The sequence below is a fragment of the Amblyomma mixtum genome, chromosome 3, assembly GCF_055824585.1.
Source record: "Amblyomma mixtum isolate Tamu chromosome 3, ASM5582458v1, whole genome shotgun sequence".
NCBI lineage: Eukaryota > Metazoa > Arthropoda > Arachnida > Ixodida > Ixodidae > Amblyomma > Amblyomma mixtum.
This window is the reverse complement of record NC_143014.1, coordinates 405,656,398-405,679,766: the sequence shown is the minus strand read 5'-3', so window position 1 is coordinate 405,679,766 and position 23,369 is coordinate 405,656,398. Positions and strand designations below refer to the sequence as shown.

At 47.6% G+C, this 23,369-nt stretch overlaps 1 protein-coding gene and 1 pseudogene across 1 annotated transcript; one reads left to right on the top strand and one right to left on the bottom strand.

Annotated features, from left to right (window-relative positions):
* Positions 1 to 715: 715 nt before the first annotated feature.
* LOC149357480 (uncharacterized) lies at positions 716 to 2,760 on the top strand (annotated as a pseudogene).
* A 4,692-nt stretch (positions 2,761 to 7,452) lies between these two features.
* Positions 7,453 to 19,241, bottom strand: LOC149357479 (uncharacterized). Its single transcript, XM_089576591.1, has 5 exons — positions 18,957 to 19,241; positions 18,815 to 18,871; positions 13,095 to 13,216; positions 8,120 to 8,283; positions 7,453 to 7,466 (listed from the first exon to the last, which is right to left on the bottom strand). Exons 1-5 carry the CDS (start codon positions 19,239 to 19,241, stop codon positions 7,453 to 7,455), a joined length of 642 nt encoding a protein of 213 aa, XP_089432717.1.
* Between the last annotated feature and the right edge of the window lie 4,128 nt (positions 19,242 to 23,369).

Sequence of the window (23,369 nt, the reverse complement as noted above, 5' to 3'; positions counted from 1 at the left end):
ACGGTGTTCTAATGCCATCGCTACCATCGCTAGAGTGGAACATGGATTACGCTTCTGCCGTGATATGCCTAACAGGTGCTGCGTGCCCAGTTGCCGGATTAACTACAAATCGTGTCCCAAAAACCACGTTTTCAAGTTTCACCGGGATGAAGAAGAACAGAACACCTGGATAAGGGCAATACTACGAGAGAACTTCGTTGTATCACCGCACTCCAGGGTAAGGGCCGTTTCACGTGCATGCGATTCTCGCCTGCGACGCTGCGAATTCGGTCGGTCTGCGACTGGAGAGGGCCGTCGGTCTAGCCGCAGACGGCCTGCGACCAAGTTCCGTCCGGTTGGAATTCAGTCGCAGCGTCGCTCTGCGACTGACCAATGGGCAGCGCCGAGACGGCACGTGACGTGACGTCACGCGCCGTCTCGGCGTGGGGTCACGTGGGAGCTGTTCCCGCGGCGTAAGCAAAACTGTTTATTCTAATCAGAACGTACGAAATATTGCCTTGCATCTAAAAACACGCGGGTCATAACATCATCAACACATTCCGTGCAGCGGTTCCGTCCGGTTGGAATCCTTACGCAGCGTCATGTGATCGCGCTGCGACTGACCAATGGGAAGCATCGTTATGTCATGTCACGTGCGGTCACGTGTAGCAGAACGGATGCAGCGGCAAACACAAAGTGTGTTTTGGTTGTTGCGCGCGCACGTGGGCACAAGAACATGTCTGCTCCTCGAGGTGTTGAAGGCACGCGCGCGTGTTGTAATGAACTTCTCATCGATGAAGTGGAGAGGCGGCCACTTTTGTGGAACGTGAAATCGAATGAGTACAGAAAGAATGCAAACAAAACTGGGCTGTGGGAGGAGGTTAGAGACGCCTTGCGATCAATCGACCCCAACGGTGAGTACCACTTCTTTTGGTCCATTTTTATTTTAGTATGTTTTTTCTTAGCGCTGTTAATTGTAATGTCGAATTTCTGATCATGAGTGATTGCACCGCCCTTTGTTTGACAATAAACGATAGCCGGCTCGGAAGGTCGACGCAGGCAACATGTTCAATGCACGCAGCTGCACGTGCGGATTCTCGGCGTTTTAAACAGTGGTACTCTGCACTGCTTTGTTTAACGGGAACATAAAAACGCCATTGAACCATAGTATACTGTGCCCTGCTCAAAAAAAAAATATCGAAAACGTCTTTTGCTCGCATATTTTTTCAGGCCTTATAATTGTTTACACACTGCGAAGGCCAACCACGTGCACAGAGTGGGCTCTCATTTCAGTAAAATTTCTAATCCTTAAACAAGAAAACTGACAGTAAGCGTAATGACACCCAGTCTTGTTCACGAATTGGGACTACACGACTGTGCCCGGTTAAGTACCGTAAATTTTGCCGCTCAGCGCGAGACGAATGCCTCCGAGTTTGTGTTACGGCTTCAGGTGGCGGCGAAATGGAAAAATAGTCGCGTGCTGTGGACTGTCGGTTCGCTATAAAGGCACTCAAGTGACCGGAATCATTCTGGACCTTTGAAGTTACTGTGGCAGCTTTGCCAACATTTGTGTGCTCAAACGTCGAAATAGCCTTATCCCGGCACCAAACCCGTCCAAGTTTTGTCTTGTGCTGTCACTATTTATTGTGGTATGCATTTTCACTCGCTGAAGTGAAGGCACGTTCAGGGGAATATCACTGAATATTCATTCAAAATATGAAGGAACCAAGCACTCGCCGAAACCAAGAAACGGATATGGGAATGTTTCTTAGTCATACTTGGCTCATTTTGCTGCTTTTAATAGAGTGTAGTTCTGTCAGTTTTGTTTTACACAAACAACTTGGGAACGTACTAGACAATTTCTGGAGCATGTGAGAAAGCGTTCATACTTCAAATCAGATAACTAGTTTCATTTGTAGCTAACTTTCATACATTTTTCAGTTACAGTTGATTGTGCCCAGGAGAGATGGAGAAATTCGAAAGACAGATATAGGAGGAAGCTCAGAGACCTCGAATGTGATTCAAGGAGTGGCGCTGGAGCGTTGCCGAAGAGCAGGTGCGGGGTGCACCTTGAAAGGATGCGATTTTTAAAAGACCAGATGGAAGTACGTCAGTAAGTATTACTCCAGTGCAACTTTCCCACCCACATTTCATTTTACTTGTTTGCGATAGTTTCGAGCGGAAACATTTAGGCATCATTTTCACAGAAAAAAATTAATGTTGCATGTACTGCTTCTCAGGGTGTATTGTTCATCCACCACAATAACTGTTCAATGTAATGCCTCAATTTAGTTTGTGCAGTTTCATTGCAGCTTCGATTTCGTGAATGCCAGGTTTGCGACATAGTGATCAGTAGAGTCACAGGTGTATTCGCAGTGCTGCTGTGAAAATCTATCACTACATTCTCTTAGTGCTCAATGTTTACGTAATGTGACCATCCTGCAGAGGACACAGCAGCATGGAGGTGGTGGCCGTGCAAGAAGCGCTCGAAGACCACCCACGACTAGGGTCTCCAGCTGCAGATTCAGCACCAGCAGCCTCATTCCAGGACATTTTTTTTGTGCCCTGAAGTGCCGCAGCCCAGCACCTCTCAGTCTGTGGCTGTGGATGAAGATGAAGGCACGACGAGCCAGTCTGCAGGGAATGGCCCGCCGCAGCCCAAAAAGCGGAGGAAAGCACGGGAAGAGCTCGATGTCGTGAATGCACAGCTTGCGACTGTTCGCAGTGCATTACTGGCGCACAGGCCAGCAGATGCAGACGAACACTTCTTGCTGTCGTTAAAGCCATATGTGGCAACTGTACCAAACAATATGAGACACCATATGCAAATGGAACTTCTGAACATTGTAGGGCAGTACAGTCAGGGAGTATATCCCACTCACCTGATGATAAATCCAGAATAAATAAGTAATAAGGGTGTAATTACTCATTGAGATCCACCCAAGCACAGCCATACGTCTACAAAGGAAAGCTATGCAGCTTTCCTTTGTAGCCGTATGGCTGCGCTTGGGTGGATGTCAGTGAGTAATTACACCCTTATTACTTATTTATTACGTTATTTATTTTTTATTTATTACCATTATTACTGATTATTTATTACTCATTTTACTACTTGATGATAACGACAGAATAAATAAGTGTTAAGGGTGTAATTACTCACTGACATCCACCCAAGCGCAGCCATACGGCTACAAAGGAAAGCTGTATAGCTTTCCTTTGTAGCTCTATGGCTGCGCTCAGGTGGATGTCAATGAGTAATTACTCCCTTATTACAAATTTACTCCACCTTGGGGAATTCCCCTAAACATTTGATACATCAGAATATAAATAAGTGTCAAGAGATGCAGTATGTATGGCACCACATTTATTTCACTGTGCTGCAGTTCTGAAAAGAAAAGATGGAGCAAAGAAGCCATGGCAAGTTATTACCTTGTAGGGCTCACAGAACAATAGTATGAATGTGCTTTACTCAATGCCGTGTGTTCAGGGGGAACAGCTGAAACAGGCTTTGTTTTTTTTTCGCATATTATGCCTGTGTTGCAACCTATTTCAAGACAATATTATCTGCACTGGAAAAGAGAGAAAAACACAGTAGCACTTCCTCTTTTTGGTACAAAAGACGCATGAATGAGACCTGGTGACCACACGTGGCACACTGATGACAAAGACAAAGAAAACCGAGCTACCAGGACATTACAGTCACAAACATCTTGTTTCAATTGCTTAAAAAGAGAAGAGACTGCCCACTGCATTTACGTAGCCTAGCCATGGTTTCTGATTATGCTATTGAGGAGCACAATGAGGTGTTGCTCACACTTAACTAGGCTGTGCTTTTTGCAGTGTTCGTTTATTTCCGAGGAATAGTGGGGGATAATTCGAGGCATTTATTTCTTTCTGACAAAAAAACAAACACTATTTTCGGTCTAATTGTACAGTGCAACTTCACTGTCATCAGAGGTAAGCTGCCCATGGCTCTTTGCATTGGAGCCCTTGATGACAGTGCACATTATTAATGAAATGCTGTAAAATTCCTTTCGTTGCTTTGCTCCCACAGCAACAAAGGATAAGATGATCTGCCTGCACCGCTAGCATTCAGGACATCATTGTTGGCTAGGCAGAGCTCATAAAGAGCCCCTTTATGGTCTGCTGCCCAAGAGTTTGGTTTTTGGTGGTCGACATGCGGGTTTTGTTAACACATATACCTCATGGGCGGCTTGACAAGCTCGCACCTCCTTATAGACAGAGGCAATGACAGACTCAACTTAAGTGGTACGGGAATACAAGGAATAGGCAAACACTGGATAGAGAATAGGTACAACTCCACAAGTATAATCTATATGCATACAAATATTCACAAAACAAACAAATCGTCGCTCCCTTCACACATGTCAGACAAATAATGCGAACATGCATAAGTACACATTATATACACTATATACACGAGCACATCTACCATTGTGTTATACAGCAGTCACAATGAATGAGTACTGAGCAAGCAGACGTCTACAAAGCAACCAAAACAGGTCCCACATTTGAACGCAGGGCTCAGACAAAAATGTAGCCATGTTATTGGCATTGATCATAGCCATAGCTTAAAAAATGAAAGTTCAAGAAAGCACCATGGCATTACTCCTGATAAAAGGATCATATTGAGAACGTGTGCACACCAGTGCTCCTTATTGCCCTTGTACAGAAACGAGATTGCTGTGATGAACTCTACACTTTACAACACAGACTGTCACGGTGGCTCAGTGGTTATGGTGCTCGGCTGCTGACCCAAAAGGTGCAGGTTCGATCTCAGTCGTGGCGGTCGAATTTCGATGGGGGCAAAATTCTAGAGGCCCATGTACTGTGCGATGTCAGTGCACATTAGAGACCCCCAGGAGGCCGAAATTTACTGAGCCCTTCAATAACGCGTCCCTTGATCACCTGAGTTGCTTTAGGACGTTAAACCCCCAATAAACCTTTTCGAAAACCTTGCTGCACAGGTGACAAAATATTATTTTCAGCAAGATAGAAACTATGTGTTCAAGTAACTTGTAACAGGAAGAGGAGATAGAAATTGGTCGATAGTTAAAGAGTTAGGTTGTCCCCCTTTTACTGGTACGATGCCGGCCATCCACCAGTACATCACTCGAAAGTATAAAACCCGAGAGAGAGATCCTCATTAAAAAGGTTTATGGGGGTTTAACGTCCCAAAGCAACTCGGGCTATGAGGGACACCATAGTGAAAGGACTCTGGAAATTTAAACCACCTGGGGTTCTCTTAAAGGGCCACTGCCCAGGGTCCGGACATTTTTGAAAAACAAGCCCGCTGCATAGATGAGGCATCGAAGATAACCTCTGCAAAATACTAGAGCCATGCGCGCCCCGAAAAGCTGCGAAAATTCAAATCAAAGCCCGCTCGTTCTTTCCTTCAACAAAAACGGCCCGTCCCACTACTCTGAACCCCGTTGACGTCATGGGGGTTACTTTCGCTAAAGGCACTCCATTGGTGCATCGTTCTGACTGACGGGAGAAGGTTGGGCGTAGCCTTGGCGTCGCGTCGTCTGCACAACGCTTTCCGCAGCGCCTTCTGTTCTGGCTCATGCCTACAAACCCGCATGAAGGAACAAAAAAAAAAAAACTGCGGAGGGAGCGTGCGGCGACAGCCTTGAACCCTAGCCATAAAAAGTAAAAAAATAGTAAAACTGAGAGAGTTGGTTCGCCCCCCCCCCCCCCCCCGCCGTGATCACGTCACGAGACGCTCTGCGTGCGCGCTCCCTTCTCAGTTTTTTTTCTTCTATGCAAGCCCCCCAAAACAAGGTTTTAATTAGTAGTGCAGCAGAGCCTTTCCCTCGCTCGCCCACTTGACCGCTCCGCACAGACACCGCTTATCCTTCATGCATCTTGCATACGCCTTGACTCCAATGAACGACATGGGCTTCGAAGCGGAGAAAAGACACAAACACACAGAACACAAACACACATGAAAAGCAAACGGGCGGTTGCCGGGCCCGCACTTCGCCGTGTGTTTCGAACAGAACCGACTTCCGCCCCTCCGCTCGTGAAGCGATGGGGAGGCCTAAAAAAATGAAAAGGTGGCTCGCTAACTGGGAATGACAAACAGATGTATGAAAGGATGCGCTCGCTAACAAGTCTAGGTGGTCGAGCCGATCGCGCCTCTCGATCGTTCAGTGTGCGCGCCCGCAGCGCCCCCCCCCTCCCCTCGAACAGACCCAGCAGGAAAAACCAAGAAAAGAATTCTATTGAAGGCGGGGCCATGACGTAGCCCTGTGACGCACTCCACAGACACCACGCCTCCGGCTTACATTGGAGAAAGAAGGGGTGATTTTGCCTTGCCGATCCTACTCGACGAGGAGCGGGAGGGAAAATTTCGAGGAGGGAATGGAAGGAGAGGAGGCTCGCTCAAAGTGAGGTAGAGAGTGTTTGCGACCATGGGGTGGGCAGGGGCCCTTTAACATGCATTGACATTGCACAGTAGATGGGCCTCTAGAATTTCGCCTCCATCGAAATTTTATTGTTAACAAGATCTTATTTATGGCCGCAACCCGGCAAATGCACGCTGCCATGGTACAGAACCGGCAGCACTAGAAAAATAAGAGCAAAAAATGTCTCGCACTTCAGCTGCTGCCCTAGAGAAATTATGGCCAGCAGGAGGCTGCAGGCCCAGCATCGCTGAGCCTCCATCAGCTGCCAGTGTAGAGCGCCATTGTCCTTCGGTTACGTTACCGAAGTGGTCCTCGTGGTCCACGTACTGTCCATCGATGTAGTAGGCGTCCTCGGTGAGGAAGTTGTGCAATGCACATGTTGCCAACACCACAAAATCCGCATTTTCCGGCTTAAGGTTGATGACACGCCGAAAAATGCGGAAACGTGAGGCCATCACACCAAATGCACTTTCGACGCACCTCCTGGAAATAAATAGCATATATTGATAGATGTTCTGAGAACAGCATTTCAGACCATAATTTACCTTGCCCGGCTCAGGCGATAATTGAAGACCCTTTTTTCTTCTTCCTGGCACCTGCCAGAGTAGGGCCTGAGGAAATCAGGTCGAAGCTGAAAGGCTTCGTCCCCAATAAATAGGTGGGGTGCGGCAACTGCAGAGCCGGGAAGTTGCTTTGGGGCTGGCAAGCCAAGAACACCTCGCTCCAGGCTCTTTCCGAACCTGCATGCACTTAGTGTGCCGCCGTCACTCAGCCGACCGTAGCCACCGACGTCAACCATAATAAATTTAAGGTTGCTGTCGGCAACCGCCATCAGCACAATGGAGTATGTGCCCTGCAAGGAACCAAAACAATAAGCATTATTGCTGAAACCTAACAAAGCACTGGTAGTACCTTGTAGTTGTAGTACAGGCTTCCAGAATTGGGTGGCGCCTGTATTTGTACATGCTTTCCATCCACTGCGCCCACGCAGTGGGGAAAATTCCACTTTTGGTGGAAACCATTCGCAATTTCGCACCACTTTTCAGTTGTTGGCATCTGAAATAAAAATTTGCCATGCCATCAGATGCACATTTATGAGCGGGGGTGGTGTAAGAGATCAGATTGTTACATGGAGGCAGTGATGGTATATTTATAAATTCAAGTGCTAATGGAGATTTCAAGGGTATATTGAACACAGATCTCAAGTTAACACAGCAAGACTAAACAGTTTTCTTGCACCAGCATTATAACGACACTGTTCATCTGCATTACACAAGTTCATTAATGCTGTTTTATTTAATACTTTCAGTGTATCTTAAAATTTGTATGTTTTAAAAAAGTGAATAGACATGCAATGCGTAAACACTCATAGCTGCATAGGCTTCTGGCACTTCCCATAGCAGTACTGTAGAACTGAAAACAAAACTGCTGTACGAGGCTAAACAAAGGCAGAGTAGACAGGACGAGCGTTGCATTCCGGTTTCTCAGTTAAAAGCCTACGCTCATCTGGCACTCTTTAGTTTGTTTTTATTCACACCATGCCCACTGACCCCTCATCACACATTCCTGGGAGCTTTTGTACAACTGGAACCACTGAATTATGTCTGCAGTCATTACTTGCCAATTTCCTCACGAAATGAAGGAAGAAAGCATGGGTCATGTGGCCATCATCCCCCAAAATATGCATGCATGATCACGAAAGCATGTACTACAGTCTTCAGGTATACATGCCATAAAGCATACCTTTAAGCAGAGAGGTTGCAACACCTTCCACAGGAGCCGACATGTGAAGTGAATGATCCCGGCTACTGTGGAGATGCCTACCCTGAAGGACAATGCCACCTCCTGCATATGCATCCCCGATGCCAAGTACCTAAAAGACAAAAGTGGAAGAGAAGGTGAAGAAAGTTAATGCAAGATTTATGGCACTGAGCAGTCCCTCCAAATTTAGAAAAACTTTCCACATTCTTTTTCTCAAAACTGTGTCGCTCCAATGAAATAGTTAGCCTACCGAAGCGATTGTCAAAAACACAGTTTTTGCCCCGATATTGCAGCTCAGTTTTACGAATGCCATGTGGCAACAAGGTAAGAGACATGACCGCTTGCCCGTTCTGGTATGTGCGGTGACTTTTCAGACTTCCAAGTCCACAACTACTGATTGCAGGAATGACAGAATTATTGGGATGCGAACAAGAATTTGACATCATAAATCGGCCGCAGACGTACAGACACCCCACGAACTTGTACGCAGTAAAGCCACTAAGAGGGTGTTAGAATAGGTTAGGTGTACGAACGAGTCTCGCCGGCGCGGCGCGCCGGCGCTCGTAGTGTGCCTGCACTCCGGCAGGCGGCGCGCCAAACTTGGGGCCTTAGGGGCCTTAGGGCCCTCGACGGCGCAGCGGCGCAGCGCCCGTAAACGCGCGGGTAGACTTGCGTGGATTCGAGTATAGCACGGACAGGGTGAACGCGCGCACTGCTGGCTACTTGCATTATTTTATCACAGCCAATTCTGCCTTAGTCGGAATAAACCTAACCCCTTTTGGCGCTTTGTATTAAATGCTCGCCGTGAAAATCGTACGCCACTAAATAAGGGCTGTTCGCTCTCGCTCGCACTGAAATTTCGAATTGATGCGGGCTGTAACAGCACCTACTCTGCGATACGTCTGAAAGTGCTCCTAATAGCCTGTCCTCATATTAAGCTATAATGCGAGCGGTGTTGCGCTTGATTATGCAAAACACTGTCGGCACTTCTGGAAGTTGGCGTCCGGAAACGAGTTTCTCGTGTTTTCGCTTGCAGCTGTTATATGTGCGAATTTCTGCGTAGCTTTCGAGCGCCGAATATTGCGTTCATGCTCTGAAAAAAAAAACACAATGCTACATGAACATTTATTTCACACACATATCTGCAATCACAAAAAAGGCCACATTCTACAGGTTTGCGCAAATTTTGGCATCAAAAGTTTGCATGAGATCCGGCTACATTATGCTATCTTCTGTTTAGTTCACAAAAAAAGATCTGGCACACAAAAAACACAGATAAGTAAAAAATCACGCATTAAACAAGTTTAGCAAGCTTTCGCAGCTGCTGCGTTTTGTTTTTCGCATCAGCTTTTCTTTGCTTGCAGACCTGTCGCATTCGCATTGCTATATAGTGATGCAGAAGGCCTGCCATAATTTCTTCTTTGGGTTCCGGACAGGGAAAAGAAAAATGGTAGCTTTCTAGTATGCTTTCTACTGTCAATTCATAGACATTTCTATGAAAAGTATTCTTCTGAAATTTAGCCTCGGCTGCTTGCAGAAGGTGGAAGATGGTCCTACTCGGGTGCAACAGTCCACCTCGAGTTTTGCACTGAACTAGAGCACTTTCTTTTAGAGACTGTGCAGTAGCTTCTCCTATAAGGCACTCTCTACATTTTGAGCATGTTGTACTCTTCGTAAGTTTTCGGCACATAAAACCAGCGAGGTAATAAATTATACAGTCAATAACCTCTGGCTCTGTACACACATGATCAAAAACGTCTTCACACTCAGCTTCCGCGTCGACTAAGCCATCCAGCTTTTGTTTTAGTTGCTGAAGCTGTGTCTTTTCTTCGGTGTCAGCCTTGAACGCAAGCTTAATATCATTCAGTGTTAGTGCATGTGCATTACTGGCGCTTTGGACTTCGCAATTGCCAAACTTTGGCGGCTTGAGCAAACTGTACACCGAGAGCATGTTATACAATTGCAGGAAAGTGGGCATAGAGGGGTGGTCATTTTGGCCGCCTGCCTGGCGAATTATTCCTAAGAAACGTTCAAGCACGTCCTGGTTGAACTTGCCCGTCAAGACATAGCTGAACCCACATTCCTTAAGCATATACCGAGACAGCTCCAGTGCAGATAAAATTGACACGCGCAGACCCTCTGCGGTCTGCTCGGTGAGGCAATTTGCACGGGAAATCTTTCCAGATAGTACATCTTGCTCCCACCTGTTTAGCCAATGCAATGAAGAAGCTAAAACTCGCAGATCTTTGCTCCCTACAGTAATACCTTCTTGCGGGCAGTTTCGATTGAGGGCGTCAAAGAGGTCATTGAGTTTCATGGTAAACTCCATCGTTCCTTTCACGTTTTCTAATCGTTGCGTGCCTCTCCTCGAATAAAACTCCAACCCTTTTGCTACACTACGGCTGAACAACTGGGTCGCCAGCTTGACACGCATTTTTTCAGTGTTCGTTGGATTGATATGGGAAAATGTTATTTTAGGACATACACGTGCCAGACCGGGTTGCTTGGAATCTTCAACAAACAGTCTGTCATAGTGCTCCCAGTGCACCCGTTCACCGTTAACAACCAAAACCTTTTGTCGATGCAAGCGGTTCCGCACACATTTGAGGAGGTGAGGCACATCGGAAAAAAACAAAAACACTGCGTTTGTTGTCAACAGGATGAGTAAAGAAGTGTTTGGTGTGCCGAAGAGCCCCACTCACTCCAAACTCTTTCCACATTAGGCGATTAGTAGCTGCTCCGTCACACACTATTCCATCGACCAACGCACCTGCTTCCTCCAGGAGAAATATCGCTTTTAGTATGAGCTGCGCAAGTTTCGTCCCTTTTGTAGGACCCTTGCTCGCAAAGACAGCAACTGGCTGTGAGTAGTGGTCCGCAAATGCTCGAAAAGTGAAGACCAGTCCACAGTCGGCGAGGTCATCGCTGGTCGGCGAACTGTCCCCAAAATCGCTGAATCCGCAATAAGTCATTGACTTCGAGTGCACTCTCATCTCCTTTCTCACTTGCATTTTATCGAGCACCAAAATCCCATGTCGCTAGAACTCGTCTTTGGTTGCCATTTTTTTCTTAAATGCGGCAAAAAATCGCGTGTCAAATACGCACTTCACCCTCACCAAACTTAAGTACTTTGGCACTGCGGTGACGCAAGGAAGCGGTAGAACATCATTTTCTCGAAGGAAGGAGTAAGCCGATGGGCTGCGAATGTGCAGTAACAGACACAGCAAAAGCCAGTCTTCGGTGTAGCGCCTGCTCTTTTTATTTGCCAGTTTGGCAGCTGCCAAACACTCTTTCACTGCTGTCAGCTGTATTCCTGGTAGCTCAGCTTCGGAAAGCTTCGTTTCAAGGTCTTCTCCAGAAATTGTCTGCAGGCGCTCACGGGCTTGCTTAAGCTCGGCAGTGAGGATCTTCAGCCGGTTACAAAGGCGATTCTTGGATCTTTTGAGGGCATAGTTCGCACGCCTGAGCGTTGCAAGTTTTTCGCCGTTTTGCAAGTTTTTCGCAGAAAAAAGAGCACCACCAGGCTTCAACTTGCGTTGCTTGTCCATTAGCCTCTTCTGGCGAATTCGGAATGTGTCTGAGAGACTGGAGCACTTCTGGCAAACCGATTCAGCAGCATTGAGGATTAGTGGACATATCTTGTGGCGCCATTTATTATCGTAATCAAGAAACGCACTTTGCGGCTCAGCCTTAGGATACTCTTTGGCGCTTGGTCCTCCAGTACAAAGCCTTACTTTGTCTACCTGCTCCAGAATAGTTTTATCGTCCTCCAAAGATCTCACAGAGCTTGCACATTTCAAATCCTCTAAGGAAACGACTTTGCCCATCACCACTACTCTCACCTCCATTCTGTCATTAATTTCGACGAGCTTGGCAGCCATCAGAGAAGCAGCAGGACAGATGGCGCCCCACGAGCACGTTGCTTCATTCGTGTCTGACGTGACGTCGTCCGCCGATGCAGCACGTGAGGTATCCGACGACAACTGGCTGGCAGATCTCCTGGAGCGTTTTAGTTGAAGAAAGACAACACTTTTGACTTTGTCCATTTCGAGTCGGTGAAAACTCCAGCCTTTAGACGGTAGGCACGAGAGTGGAGCATGGAGTGGAGGGTTTTCGAACAAGCTTGCGAATACTGATATCGTCGCTGTTGGTGAGTTGGAATCAGATTCTTCTTCAACCGCTGTCACGTTGTACGCCTCAGCTGTAATCGACGAGGAGCGCATGCTACCTTCTTCTGAGACTTCTGCGCAAGGTTCGGCGCTCTTCAGTTTTTTCGGTTCTAGCGGTTGTCTTTCGGCGGGTCGCTTTCTGCTTTTTGAAGTCTTCGAAAGGTAGGCAGGACAGTCAGGGAATTTCGTGGGCACCGCGTCCTTTGCTAACAACGCACGTCGTGGTGCGCTTTGCAGCACATGCCCATTGTACTCTGCCGTCCAGGTTTTGGACACACAACTCGGCTCAAAATGTCGTTCACAAACGTAATCTGTTGTTTGCAGAGCTCGGTCCTTTATTGGTATGGCCCGCCGCCACAGCTGCAGCCGTTCGTCGTCTTTCGGCGCCGAAAAAAGCGAAAACTTCTCCTTGCAGGATTTGTAGCCCGTATTGCAACGGGTCACAAAGCACTTTTTCCCCATCACGCAAACGCAGAATACACCATCGAAGAAAACGATGCGTGGATAGCAGCATGTGGAGAAGAAGAAGAAGAAGCAGCGAAAGCCACGTGCACAGCGAGAAAAATGAAAGACGCACACGACGGACAAGCATTGACACACGCGGGTGCCGCGGGCTCGCAGCCACTGAGCCACCAACGGTCCGCGCCATCTCTCGGCGGCTGGCGGAAACTCGTTCCTCGCTCTCGCCACTTGCTCTCCGACGCGGGACGGCCCGTTCACACACCTAACCTATTCTAACACCATGGCCACTAACCTGAGGGTGATCGCGAGCCTCATTCGTGAAGGAAGTGGCTCACGTGTCACGTAATCTTTTGTGAGTGCATCCTCCAACAGCGCATAGAGTTCCTCGAAACGCTCCGGCGTCATCCGGTAGAACTTCCGAAAGTGGCAATTTCCTCGCTGGCGTCCCAGAACCCTCCTCGCAGCGCCGCCCTTCCTCCTCCTGTTTTTCTCCCTTCTCCTCTTTTTTTTCTTTCACGGCTGTTGCGCTCTTCGGTCTATTCCTCCGGCGAATCTGCCTCCGCCATAGCCTCCTCTATTTTTTTCGTGCCCGCTCAATCGCGGGAAACGCCGTTGTTACTTGTTAGGCGCCGTTCGTGCTAGTACGCGAAGCTGCCGACGAGTGGTGCGCGCAGCCCAGGATGGAGTAAAGCCCCTCGATAATTTGAAAGTAGCGTCTTTCTGTGAACTATGCCGCCGCGCCGCGCACCCTCGCCGATCCTCCTCTCTCACCTCTCCCATCGGCGCTTTTCTCAACGGTGATTGGCTCCGCGGGCGGTCTCCGGGAAAAGCGCGCGGAAAATTCGCTCTTTTTGTGTTTTCATTTTTTGTCGGCGCCATTTTTTGGCCAGCCGCCGCTGCTACGACCGAGCTCCCTGGCATTGTGCGCTTGCACTTCGCGTTATTCGCGCTCTTTTAGAGCAGCGCTATGCCGAGTTGCTGCGCATTTCAGTGCACAAGCCGGCATGAAAAAGCCTTTGTTCTTTTCGCGATTCCGAGCGGCAAGAAAGACACCATTAGAAGAAAAAAGCGGCTGCTCAACATCGGCCGCAAGAACTTTACCCCGACGAAGACTGCCCACCTCTGCGAGCAACTGTGCATTTCTTCCAAGCAACTGTGTATACTGAAACTGCATGCATGCGCATCACAAAGCCAACAACCTCACTTAATTCACTGATCATTTTGCGTCGTTATGCGTGTTATTGTTGTCACTTCATGGTTCCGTTCAACGTGCTATAATAGCGGAGGCTGATGCATACAATGTGTGTGCATGTGTTAGCAAGTGTGGAAGCAAAAGTGTTGGTATGCGTGCTGCGGTATCCGCGGTGCGGTAAATTTTTCGAACCCCTGGTAATGGTGCACAATCGCAGTAATGCGGCGCATGTCCCGAGCGAGACTTAACCTAGATTTTTTATGAATGCAACTTGTCTAACGATCTACGCTTATTTGTTGTTTTGCTGAACCGTTACGCTTCTACCAGGTGAGATTATCAATGCCACATTCTCGGAAAAGACCTCATATTGCATTCACATAAATAATTCATTTTTTAATAACTTCAGTGCTTTCCATCTTTGCCTGAATCTACTCAAGTATTGTAAATATCCAATGCATGCCATTTTTGTATATTCATTGCTACAATTTGTGATCATTTGCTTTAGTTGAGCATGGTCGCGTAGCCTTTTGTTGAATACATCATCCGCTCAAAAACTATAGGCCTACATCTGAGCTGTTTCATTTCCCTAATTATGTTTTTGTTTTCTGTGTTTTGTTTTGAGAACTGCACCCAACGGGTGACAGATGTCCACAGCTGGCTTATTCGTGGTTTTTATGAATATTTTCGGCGTAAAACTACACGACTCATCTGTAAAAAACATTGCATCTTAAAAACTGTGCGTCATATTGTGACTGTATACTCAAGGCTTATATTAGTCAGGCACTTGCTTTAGGATAGCCTTGACTGTGGCTGACCAAATTGCTAAGACCCTATAACTTTCTCTTGGGTTTTGTCACGGTCGTTGCTATCAGTTTTTTTTCTTTCCTAACGAAACATCTCTAAGCGGATTTAAAAAGGAATAGAATGTGGGCGGAAAATGCCCAAGTGTGCCAAACTTTGGGGGTGGTCTACCTAAATTTGGAAGCCAACACTGAGTTTCCCATAGTCAAATTAGGGTGGACCCCAATGTTGGTCAAATATGGACGACGTCAAATTTATGGGGTCCAGAGAGACAAATTTTGGGGATAGCCCACCTAATTTTGGAGCTCACCATTGAATTGGTCATATTAAAATTAGGCTTGACACCAATTTTGGTGAAATTCGGACAAGGTCAAATTTCGGTGGTTGAGGGGGCCAAATTTTGGGGTGCAGACACTTTCCTTGGATGACGGAAAATCGGTGCGCGGATCTTTGGTTCTCATCTTCGGCTCGACATCACCTCAAGGTCGCCGACAGCGGGAGCTGAAGTCGTTTCATGCTTATATGAAAAGTTCATATTCGTTTTTAAGCCATCGCGAAAATTCTCAACTACAAAAGCGATTAAGCCGTTGCATGTGCACTGCGCGGTGCCAAACTCATTCTGAACCTTAATGAAAAATTTTAGGACGGCCATTGAAGCAAATGCGCCGGCGTGAACAACTTCATAAACTGTACTTCGCGATAATTAGTTCGAAGAGAATATACATTTAACTAAACATTGGTATGCTGAAAATATTCAGGAATGTTCACATATATTGTAAATATTATGCTTCATATACTATGACGTGTTGAAACTTACGGTATTGAAAAGTCAAAAAGAATGTGAGATGTATGCAGCAAGTGGTTTTGTTCGGGCCGCAAGCGCTCGTAATTGGCACTTTCATTGCGCGTACGAGACGCTGATTTATGTGGCTCGTGGTAGTCACGCGTGTCGCATGTCTTTCTCCTGTTTTTATTCAATAACAGAGCGTGGAAAAAGCGCGAACTTAAGAGCGCGCGCATGTGTCAGCCAACTGCCCGGACGGCGAGCGAGCGATGGCCAAAAAAGCGTGCCGTGTGCAGCGCGCGCAGCCGGCGGGCGAGGATATTCGAGGAGGAAAACGCCGGAGTGGAGGAGAGTGTCGCTATTTTCAAATTATCGAGGGGCTTTAAGGATGGAGCAGACGACGCGGCAGGAGTTGCACGCAGCGTAAAAGACGGCGCGCAATTCTGCTACTGTGTATACTACTCTCCGTTTAGTAAGATTGATGTGCGGACACGATGGTTAAAGTGCTAAATTGTTTTTGTTAAGCCATGTGCACATGTACTTCAGTAAAAGCTGCTCATCAAGGAAAATATGAAATCGGCGGCCGGGCATACATATCGAACGTTGCTCCAGTACCGAGATGAATGCCTAAGTTTACAGCTATATCGACGGTAATTGTTACTGTGCCTCTTTGTACAAAACACGTATTCTTAGCATAGGTCGTATCTGACCCAATATATAAGCAGATGAGTGAATGGAAAAAAATTTACTGTCGTATATAGAATAAAACATACATGCAAAAATGTTTTCACAACTTCAAAATCTTTCTAGATAGAGGCTTTGATGTCAGCGGTTTCACTACATCGTTCCTGTCCGTCACCGATAAGGCATAGTTCGCAAAAACAGGGCGGAAAAACTTTCCGCAGATGAGTTTCAGAAGCTGGCTGTGGTGGTCATTGGACGCAAGCTCGCATTTCAGTGCTCCATGTTCTGCAAGAGCCTCAACTGCATTGTTGACTGCAGCTTGCAGGGGTTTTGATAAGAACCGTCTTTTGTTGAGCAACACCTCGACGTAGCTCTTGAGGGCGTACAGAACATACAAAAACTGCGTTGAAGGATAAAGGAGGCCTCCTCTGTCCTGAAGACGGATCAAACTGTCACTGGGCGCAGATGAGGCTGGTCGCGTGAGAAGAGCATTGCAGCTGCTGCAATCAATTTTTTCTTGAACGACGCGAGCCAAATAACCTCCTAACATCGCAAGTGCTGCAGTGTCTGGCGCTGGCAGCAACGTTTTCTGTGTCCTGAGAAGGTCTTCAAGGAGACTTTTCGCCTCTGGTGGAAAGTCGTCCGCGCGCTGGGTGACTGCAAGTTTCTGTGCACTGTTCAGTGCTCCAAGTGCTTGCCTTTCCGTTTCTATTACGTTGCTGTGTTGGGAAGCAGACACTAACCCAGTTTTTAAGGCCTCTACGCCAGCGAGTACCGCTCTAGCATCTGTCTGATCATTGCTTCCTGCAGACCGCCTTAACCAGCCAAAAAACGACTCTATGGGGTCCGAAGAAAACTTTCTGGTCAGAACAAACTTGAACCCCTCTTTAGCAATGAGGTATTTGACGCATTCAACGTTTGATTTTGTCGCTTTGCTTGTGTTGTTGTTTTTCTTCGGCGCCTTGTACAGGCCGTCTGCTTCGGTCGCCGGCCGGGCTTCATTCAGCTAATTCGAAATCTGTTTTTAGCGCCGCTTTATTCCGGGTTGCTGCGAATTTCAGTGCACAAGGATTAGGCGCGTTTTTGCTAACTTGTTCCGGCTCTGAGTGTGCTGGTTTCGTCGATGTTGATTGTGTGTCTTAGGAATGTTCGGTTAGAGGACTGCGCGCTTTCTTGCATAGTTGCGGACGTCGTTTTTGTGTTGTCGAATGTTTGCTTTTATATACTTTTGGTAATGGCTTAGGACGAGTTGGTCGTTTGTGGAGTAGGCAAAGGCCACATTTATTCCGCGGCCGCCGAAGCCCCTGCAGCCGGCCGCAACTACGCGCACGCCCATCCATCCTGGGCTGGCAGCGCCGCCCCGCGGAGAAACACGGCGGAGTCAGACGGCGCTTCAGCAGCCTTTGACCAGGCACAGAAAAAATAGAGGAGGCTATGCCTCCGCGCACCGCGAATCTGCGCGTCTTCTGGACCGCGGCCTGGTCAGCGCGCCTCTCAATGTGCTGACGCATGAACACGTAGGTGGTGGTGGAAACGTTTATTGCCAATGATGTAAATCGTAGGGGCGCCTCGTTTGCCGCAAAAGTTTGCATGATGACGAGAATTGGTCTGGGTATCGGGCATGCAGCAGTATTGGGTATTGAGCAGTCCGGGTTTGTAGTTGTCGCCAATGTGCAGCCTGCGCTATGGTGAGGGACGGAGCGGGGGGCGCGTATTCCATTCGTTTGTCTCGGTAATACGAGAGAATATCACGGAAGGAGACCAGGTAGTGCGCGGGCCGCGGGCGAACGGACCGTCGTGTGAATCGCCCTTTAACGCCATTTTAAGTACGTGCGCAGTCGCCTTCTTTGCGCGAGGAACGTGCCGGCCACACAAATGGCTCGAAGGGCAACGCGAAAATCGCGAGCCAGACGCCCTAGAAGCTCGCCAGGAGCAGAACAGCTGTGAAAGAAAATACGAGCAGAATCGCTTTATTAAGGCGAAAGCCTTTAATGCCTCATACTGCCGTGAGCAGGGAATGCTAGCAAGTGTGTTCGAGTTCCGGCGAAGAAAACAAAAAAAAAACTTTATTGAGACTGGGAATCGAACCAGGGCGTTTGGCAGTTCAATGGTAGTCGCCGCCACGAACACGGTTTGAGCAAGAATAAAGGCAGATCTAGTGAACGCGCGGGTTTCGTGAGTGAAATGAAACAAATGAAAAAATTGCGAGTATGAAAAGAAACAAAAATATAATAAATTAGATCATAAAACACGAAAAATATTAGAGAAAAGGCACATCTAGTGAACGCACGGGTTTCGTGAGTGAAATAAAACAAATAAAAAAATGCAAATATGAAAAGAAACAAAATAATAAAGAAATTAAACTATAAAACATGAAAAATATTAAACACAGACCGCGTGGTCCAGAAGACGCGCAGATTCGTGGCGGCGGTGCGCGGAGGCAGACTCGCCGGAGGAATAGACCGAAGAGCGCAACAGCCGTGAAAGAAAAAAAGAGGAGGAGGAGGGGAGCGGAGGAGGACGGGCGGCGATGCGAGGAGGGTTCTGGGACGCCAGCGAGGAAATTGCCCCGAAAGTAATCTCGGTCTCCCGAGATCAGGAGTGGCATCTGCACACCACGATTATGGCTAGACTCAGCAAGCAGCAAATATGCGAAAAAACACACAAGGCGGCATTAAAAGTTCTCAACTCACGGCTGTGTAAAATTCAGACTCCGCCTTCCTGTTCTCCCAGACTGGCCGCACCCACCAACGCCTCGGTGTCGGCAGGCCCTCCAACAACTTCTTCTCGAGGAGGCAGTACTCCTCAAGCAACAGGAGCCGGCGATTTTCGGCATCGAAGGAAGCGGAAAGCGCCGGCGTGTCGACGTCTTCCGCTTCACAGACGCTGTCTGGGTCCATGGCAATCAGCAACTTTTTTTTCTCGAGGAGGTAGTACTCCTCGAGTATCAAAAGGCGCACGCCTTCGGGATCGTACATTCCGACTGTCGCCATTGCCAAATTGCGGGGAGAGCCCGAGCAGCGCGAGCCCAAGCGTTATATCGACGCCTTGGTGGCCCGCGCTATTTTCAGGTCTCAAGGGTTTCATTCAGCGCACCACCGTACTTTTTGAATAATTCAAAACTGTTTACTTTACTAAAAACATGAAATGTTACCTGGTATCTAAAAGTACGCATGAATAATATAATATAAACACATTCCATGTTGCATTACAGTCGTGTTTATTCACGGGTTGCATAAGCAGACATCTAGCAACCCTGCTTGTCACGCCGACCGAATTCGTTGAGTACAGCGTTGCATGTGAAGGCACTGACCGAAAATCGCACTGCGGCGTCACCGACTAGGACGACTATTTTCGTTCTAGTCGCAGCATGTGAAACGGGGCTTAGATGTTCGAAGCTTCTTCAAAGAATAGTTACTTTTGCAAAATACGATAAGCTTAAGCGCATGTACTGTAAAAAATAGTGTATTTAAACTAAGCAGCTGGTTAGCATTGCAGGTAGCGAATGCAGCCTTTCAAGAAAACTCTCTTTCCAAGTTACAGCTGCTAAACTAAAATTACACGTCCTTCTAGGCTTGCCAGCTTCACTTCATTGAGTCTGACACCGTGCGAGAGGCCTCCGACATCGACGAGGTTACAGGGCGCACCACCACTGCACCACTTTCGCATCTGCGCCTTCGCCCAGGAGCAATCCCATCAAAGTTTCCGGGATGCCCGTCTTATACTTCTAAGCCAAGCACCTCAAGGGATCGTATTCATTTAAAATATGATCTTAGAACAAATGCATGTATCTCCAATAAAAATACACATACGCAGTTGTGAAGCTAATTGAGAGTGTTTAATTCTTCATTATCACTGTGGTTCATAAAACTAGGTGAAAAAAAGGTAAAGTTTTAAACAATGGCAAATTCATTTCAAGTAATGCATAAAGAAAAACATCTACTGAGAGAGCGCAATGCGATAGAGGTGCTTAAAAAACCTTTGCTCGGATGGTTTGCGGCTAGTGCCTCAAAATAAATTCCGCGTAAAGTGTCTGCTATTCATTCCAGTATTTTAACAAAAGAAAAAATCTGGAGTGATAAATGGAAGCTTATTGCTGCTAGTTGATTCCAATCGCGATTCCTTAAGCTCCGCCAAAAGTGGCGGCGACTCTGGGCTTCTGGGCCTCTTGTCGTGACGTCACGGGAGGAGCACTCAGGCCTCAGGCACGCATAACAGACACGCCGCACATGAGTGACGTCATCACCATCAATGCGGCTGTCCTTCCGAGAATGGAATGGAATGGAAGCAGCTTTGGGGGGCGCCCGTCCATATTCCTCAGGTCGCTGTACAATACCCCTCACTCTTGTAACAAAGCAGACCAGAATCGAGACGGCAGCGGCTAGCCCACTCCGCCGCCGACACTGGCCGAGATGCGACTGTCCAGCCTGACTTGATGTGGTGGATGCAAACATTGGCGTGTCGCCTCCGCGAGATAGGATAGGAAATGCGATGCGGCTCTGTCGTACTCATGTAAACGCGGCTAGAGATTACACCAAAGAGAAAGACCCCACTGTCGCCGTTAATTCGCCTTCAGCTTTCGGTGAGTGAGGTTGCGACATTATGGAAACTTCATCGTCAAGTTGAATCGCTCGCGTCTACATCAACAGGCGAGACAGCAAAGCGTGGCGGCGGAGTCGGCAGTTCACTGCCGATGAAGTACACGACCATCGCGACGCAGCGAAATGTGGGAAGCAGGCTGCTGGAGTGAAATAACGTTCACCCCCCCCCCAAGTCCCCGTCAAGAACTCAGCGACAAGCAGTGCTCTCGCAGTTACACATCACAAGAATTGCTTAGATGCCCCCATAATTTTTTGTGTGTTTTTATTTCGTGTTTTTGTTGTTATATGCTTCATTTGCGGAGAAGAGTGTATGGGCACACGGTTTGCTCTTCAAGGCGCGAGTATTGCCATCAATTAAATGCTTCTCTAACGGCACACTTGGCTATGCATTGTAGTAACTTTATGTGTGTGCCTTTTTTTCATCAGGTAAATATTCCTCGTTCCGCCCAAGGTTCGTCCTCCAAGAGGAAGAGATGAGGGCCTAATGAACGAACTCCCTTATGGGAAGTGGCAAACGACGTGCACTGGTGAAACGAAGAGCTGAAAAATAGAATCAGTGCAAGAACTACGTTCGGAACATCTCGAGTGAGCGCAGCGAGGCAAACGGTCATCCAGATTGCACCCACCACGAAATTACAAAATTTGCTTCGACAGCACTGCTGCCCGGCAACATGAAACCAACCCTCAAAAGCGACTCCTAATTGAGTCGTGGTACACACATAATATTATACTCAAACGTTAAGAGCCAAACTCCATGCATTGTGCACTGCAGTGCGCACCTGCAAAGACGCGTGGAGAAAACACTGTAACGTGACAAAACTTTCAGTCCAAGTTCCAATTCTTAGCTTTAAGAACACACAAACACTGGGCGAAATTCCGAGAAACACAATTATCAAACATGCTTCATACTCCGCGGAGCGACTCGCAGATTCGAAAAGATAGAGAACAAGTGAGTGCATGGTGTGACTCACGCAACAAAAGGCCTCGCCACGCTTCATCAAGGGCCTCTTCCTTCCCTTTCGCAACCAGTGGCCCCGCATCACGGAACAGTTGCGCCATAGGGTGCGGAATCTGAACGGAAATTCTTCCTCTGATTACACTTATATAGGATTCACCGCGTCGCGAAGCGACGTAGTTGTGATAGGATACAGCTACACTTCATCGAACGCACATTATGAAGCACGGTTAAAAAATTGCGTGTAGTCGCCCGCGCAGCGGCCATTTCACGCTGACATTTTTTTTTCCCGACTACTGAACTGCGATTACGCTGGGCTCGAGTCCTTGCGTCGAGTCTAGCCGCCCGCGCGAGATTGCAGAGTCGCTTCCGGCAGTAGCGTGGTGAAGCGCTCCATAGCAGCCTCTGTGTGCTGCACCTTACCATAATTGCTGAGGTAGGAACTGAAGAAGCAAACGTCAACTTTAAATATATCTCCCGGCATTTGTAACCGGCGCAAGGTGCCTCTGGTTTGGCGGGCAAATCATGTGCCTTCTGACCGGGAGGGGCAGCAGGTGCTGCCCATACCCTGCTCATACCAAGGGGTCTGTAAACGGGAGAAGAAAGGTGATGGGAAAATGATCGACACATGCAAAATCAGTTTAGAAGAAAAAGTGGGTGATTTTTCCCATTGGGCCTTGCCCCTTTGACGTCACGCTGTTGAGACCAGAAAAGGTCTCTTTTTTTATTGCCCATTCTAACAAATATATTAGTGGGAGCACTTCTAATTTTCATTCTTTTAACAGATAGTAGATGAGTCCTTTAGAGTGAACTCCCCGCTCTACATAAGTACCGCGGGTTGTCATTCTTTTAACAGCCTCAACTTAGTATGTATTAGCGTGGCAGGACACTTTAGTTGTTCCTTAGCTATATGTTATTTGTCATCCTCTGATCCGCCGCGCTGGCTGAGAAGTTATGGCACTTGGCTGCTGAACTGAAAGACGCGGGTTCGATCCCAGCTATGGCATTCGAATTTCGATCGAGGTGAAAGTCTAGAGGCCCGTGTACTGTGCGATGTCAGTGCACGTTAAAGAACTCCAGATGGTCAAAATTCCAGAGCTCTTCATTACGGCGTCCCTCATGGCCTAAGTTACTTTGGGACGTTAAACCCCTAGGAACCAAACATCGTTTTGCCTGGCTTTTCACAATAAATTTTCATTATTTTCATTCCATTTTGAGCAGGAAAATGAATTGTAAAAGAGCTATGTGCGCTAACGCAACTTATCTCCTATACTGGTAATATATATTAATTTATTTTTTTAAATGATTACAGCACAGCTTTAAGAGTACAGGTGCAAACGCTCCTCAAAGGAGGCCCTCAAGCCAAGGGCGTCAGCCAATTGACATATTCGCGGCTAATGCTGTTAATCTGCGGTTAAACCTCTTGCACCTGAAAGCCTCCTGCAATGCCACTGCTGGAGGTGCGGGGGCATAACCGCGACGCCATGACAATCGGCCGCCGCCATCCGCTGGAGGGTCTTCTTTGTCGGGCATTGGCTGCTGAATTCTTG

Bases quoted from the DNA above. Each gene is read 5' to 3' on its own strand.
- LOC149357479 (XM_089576591.1), bottom strand. From the start codon at position 19,241: ATGTACGATCCCGAAGGCGTGCGCCTTTTGATACTCGAGGAGTACTAC. The intron at 13,217-18,814 runs GTCCCAGAACCC...CACTTTCGGAAG, and splicing joins GGGGCAATTTCCTCGCTGGC to TTCTACCGGATGACGCCGGA. The intron at 8,284-13,094 runs GTTAGTGGCCAT...TTTGTCTTTTAG, and splicing joins AGGCTCGCGATCACCCTCAG to GTACTTGGCATCGGGGATGC.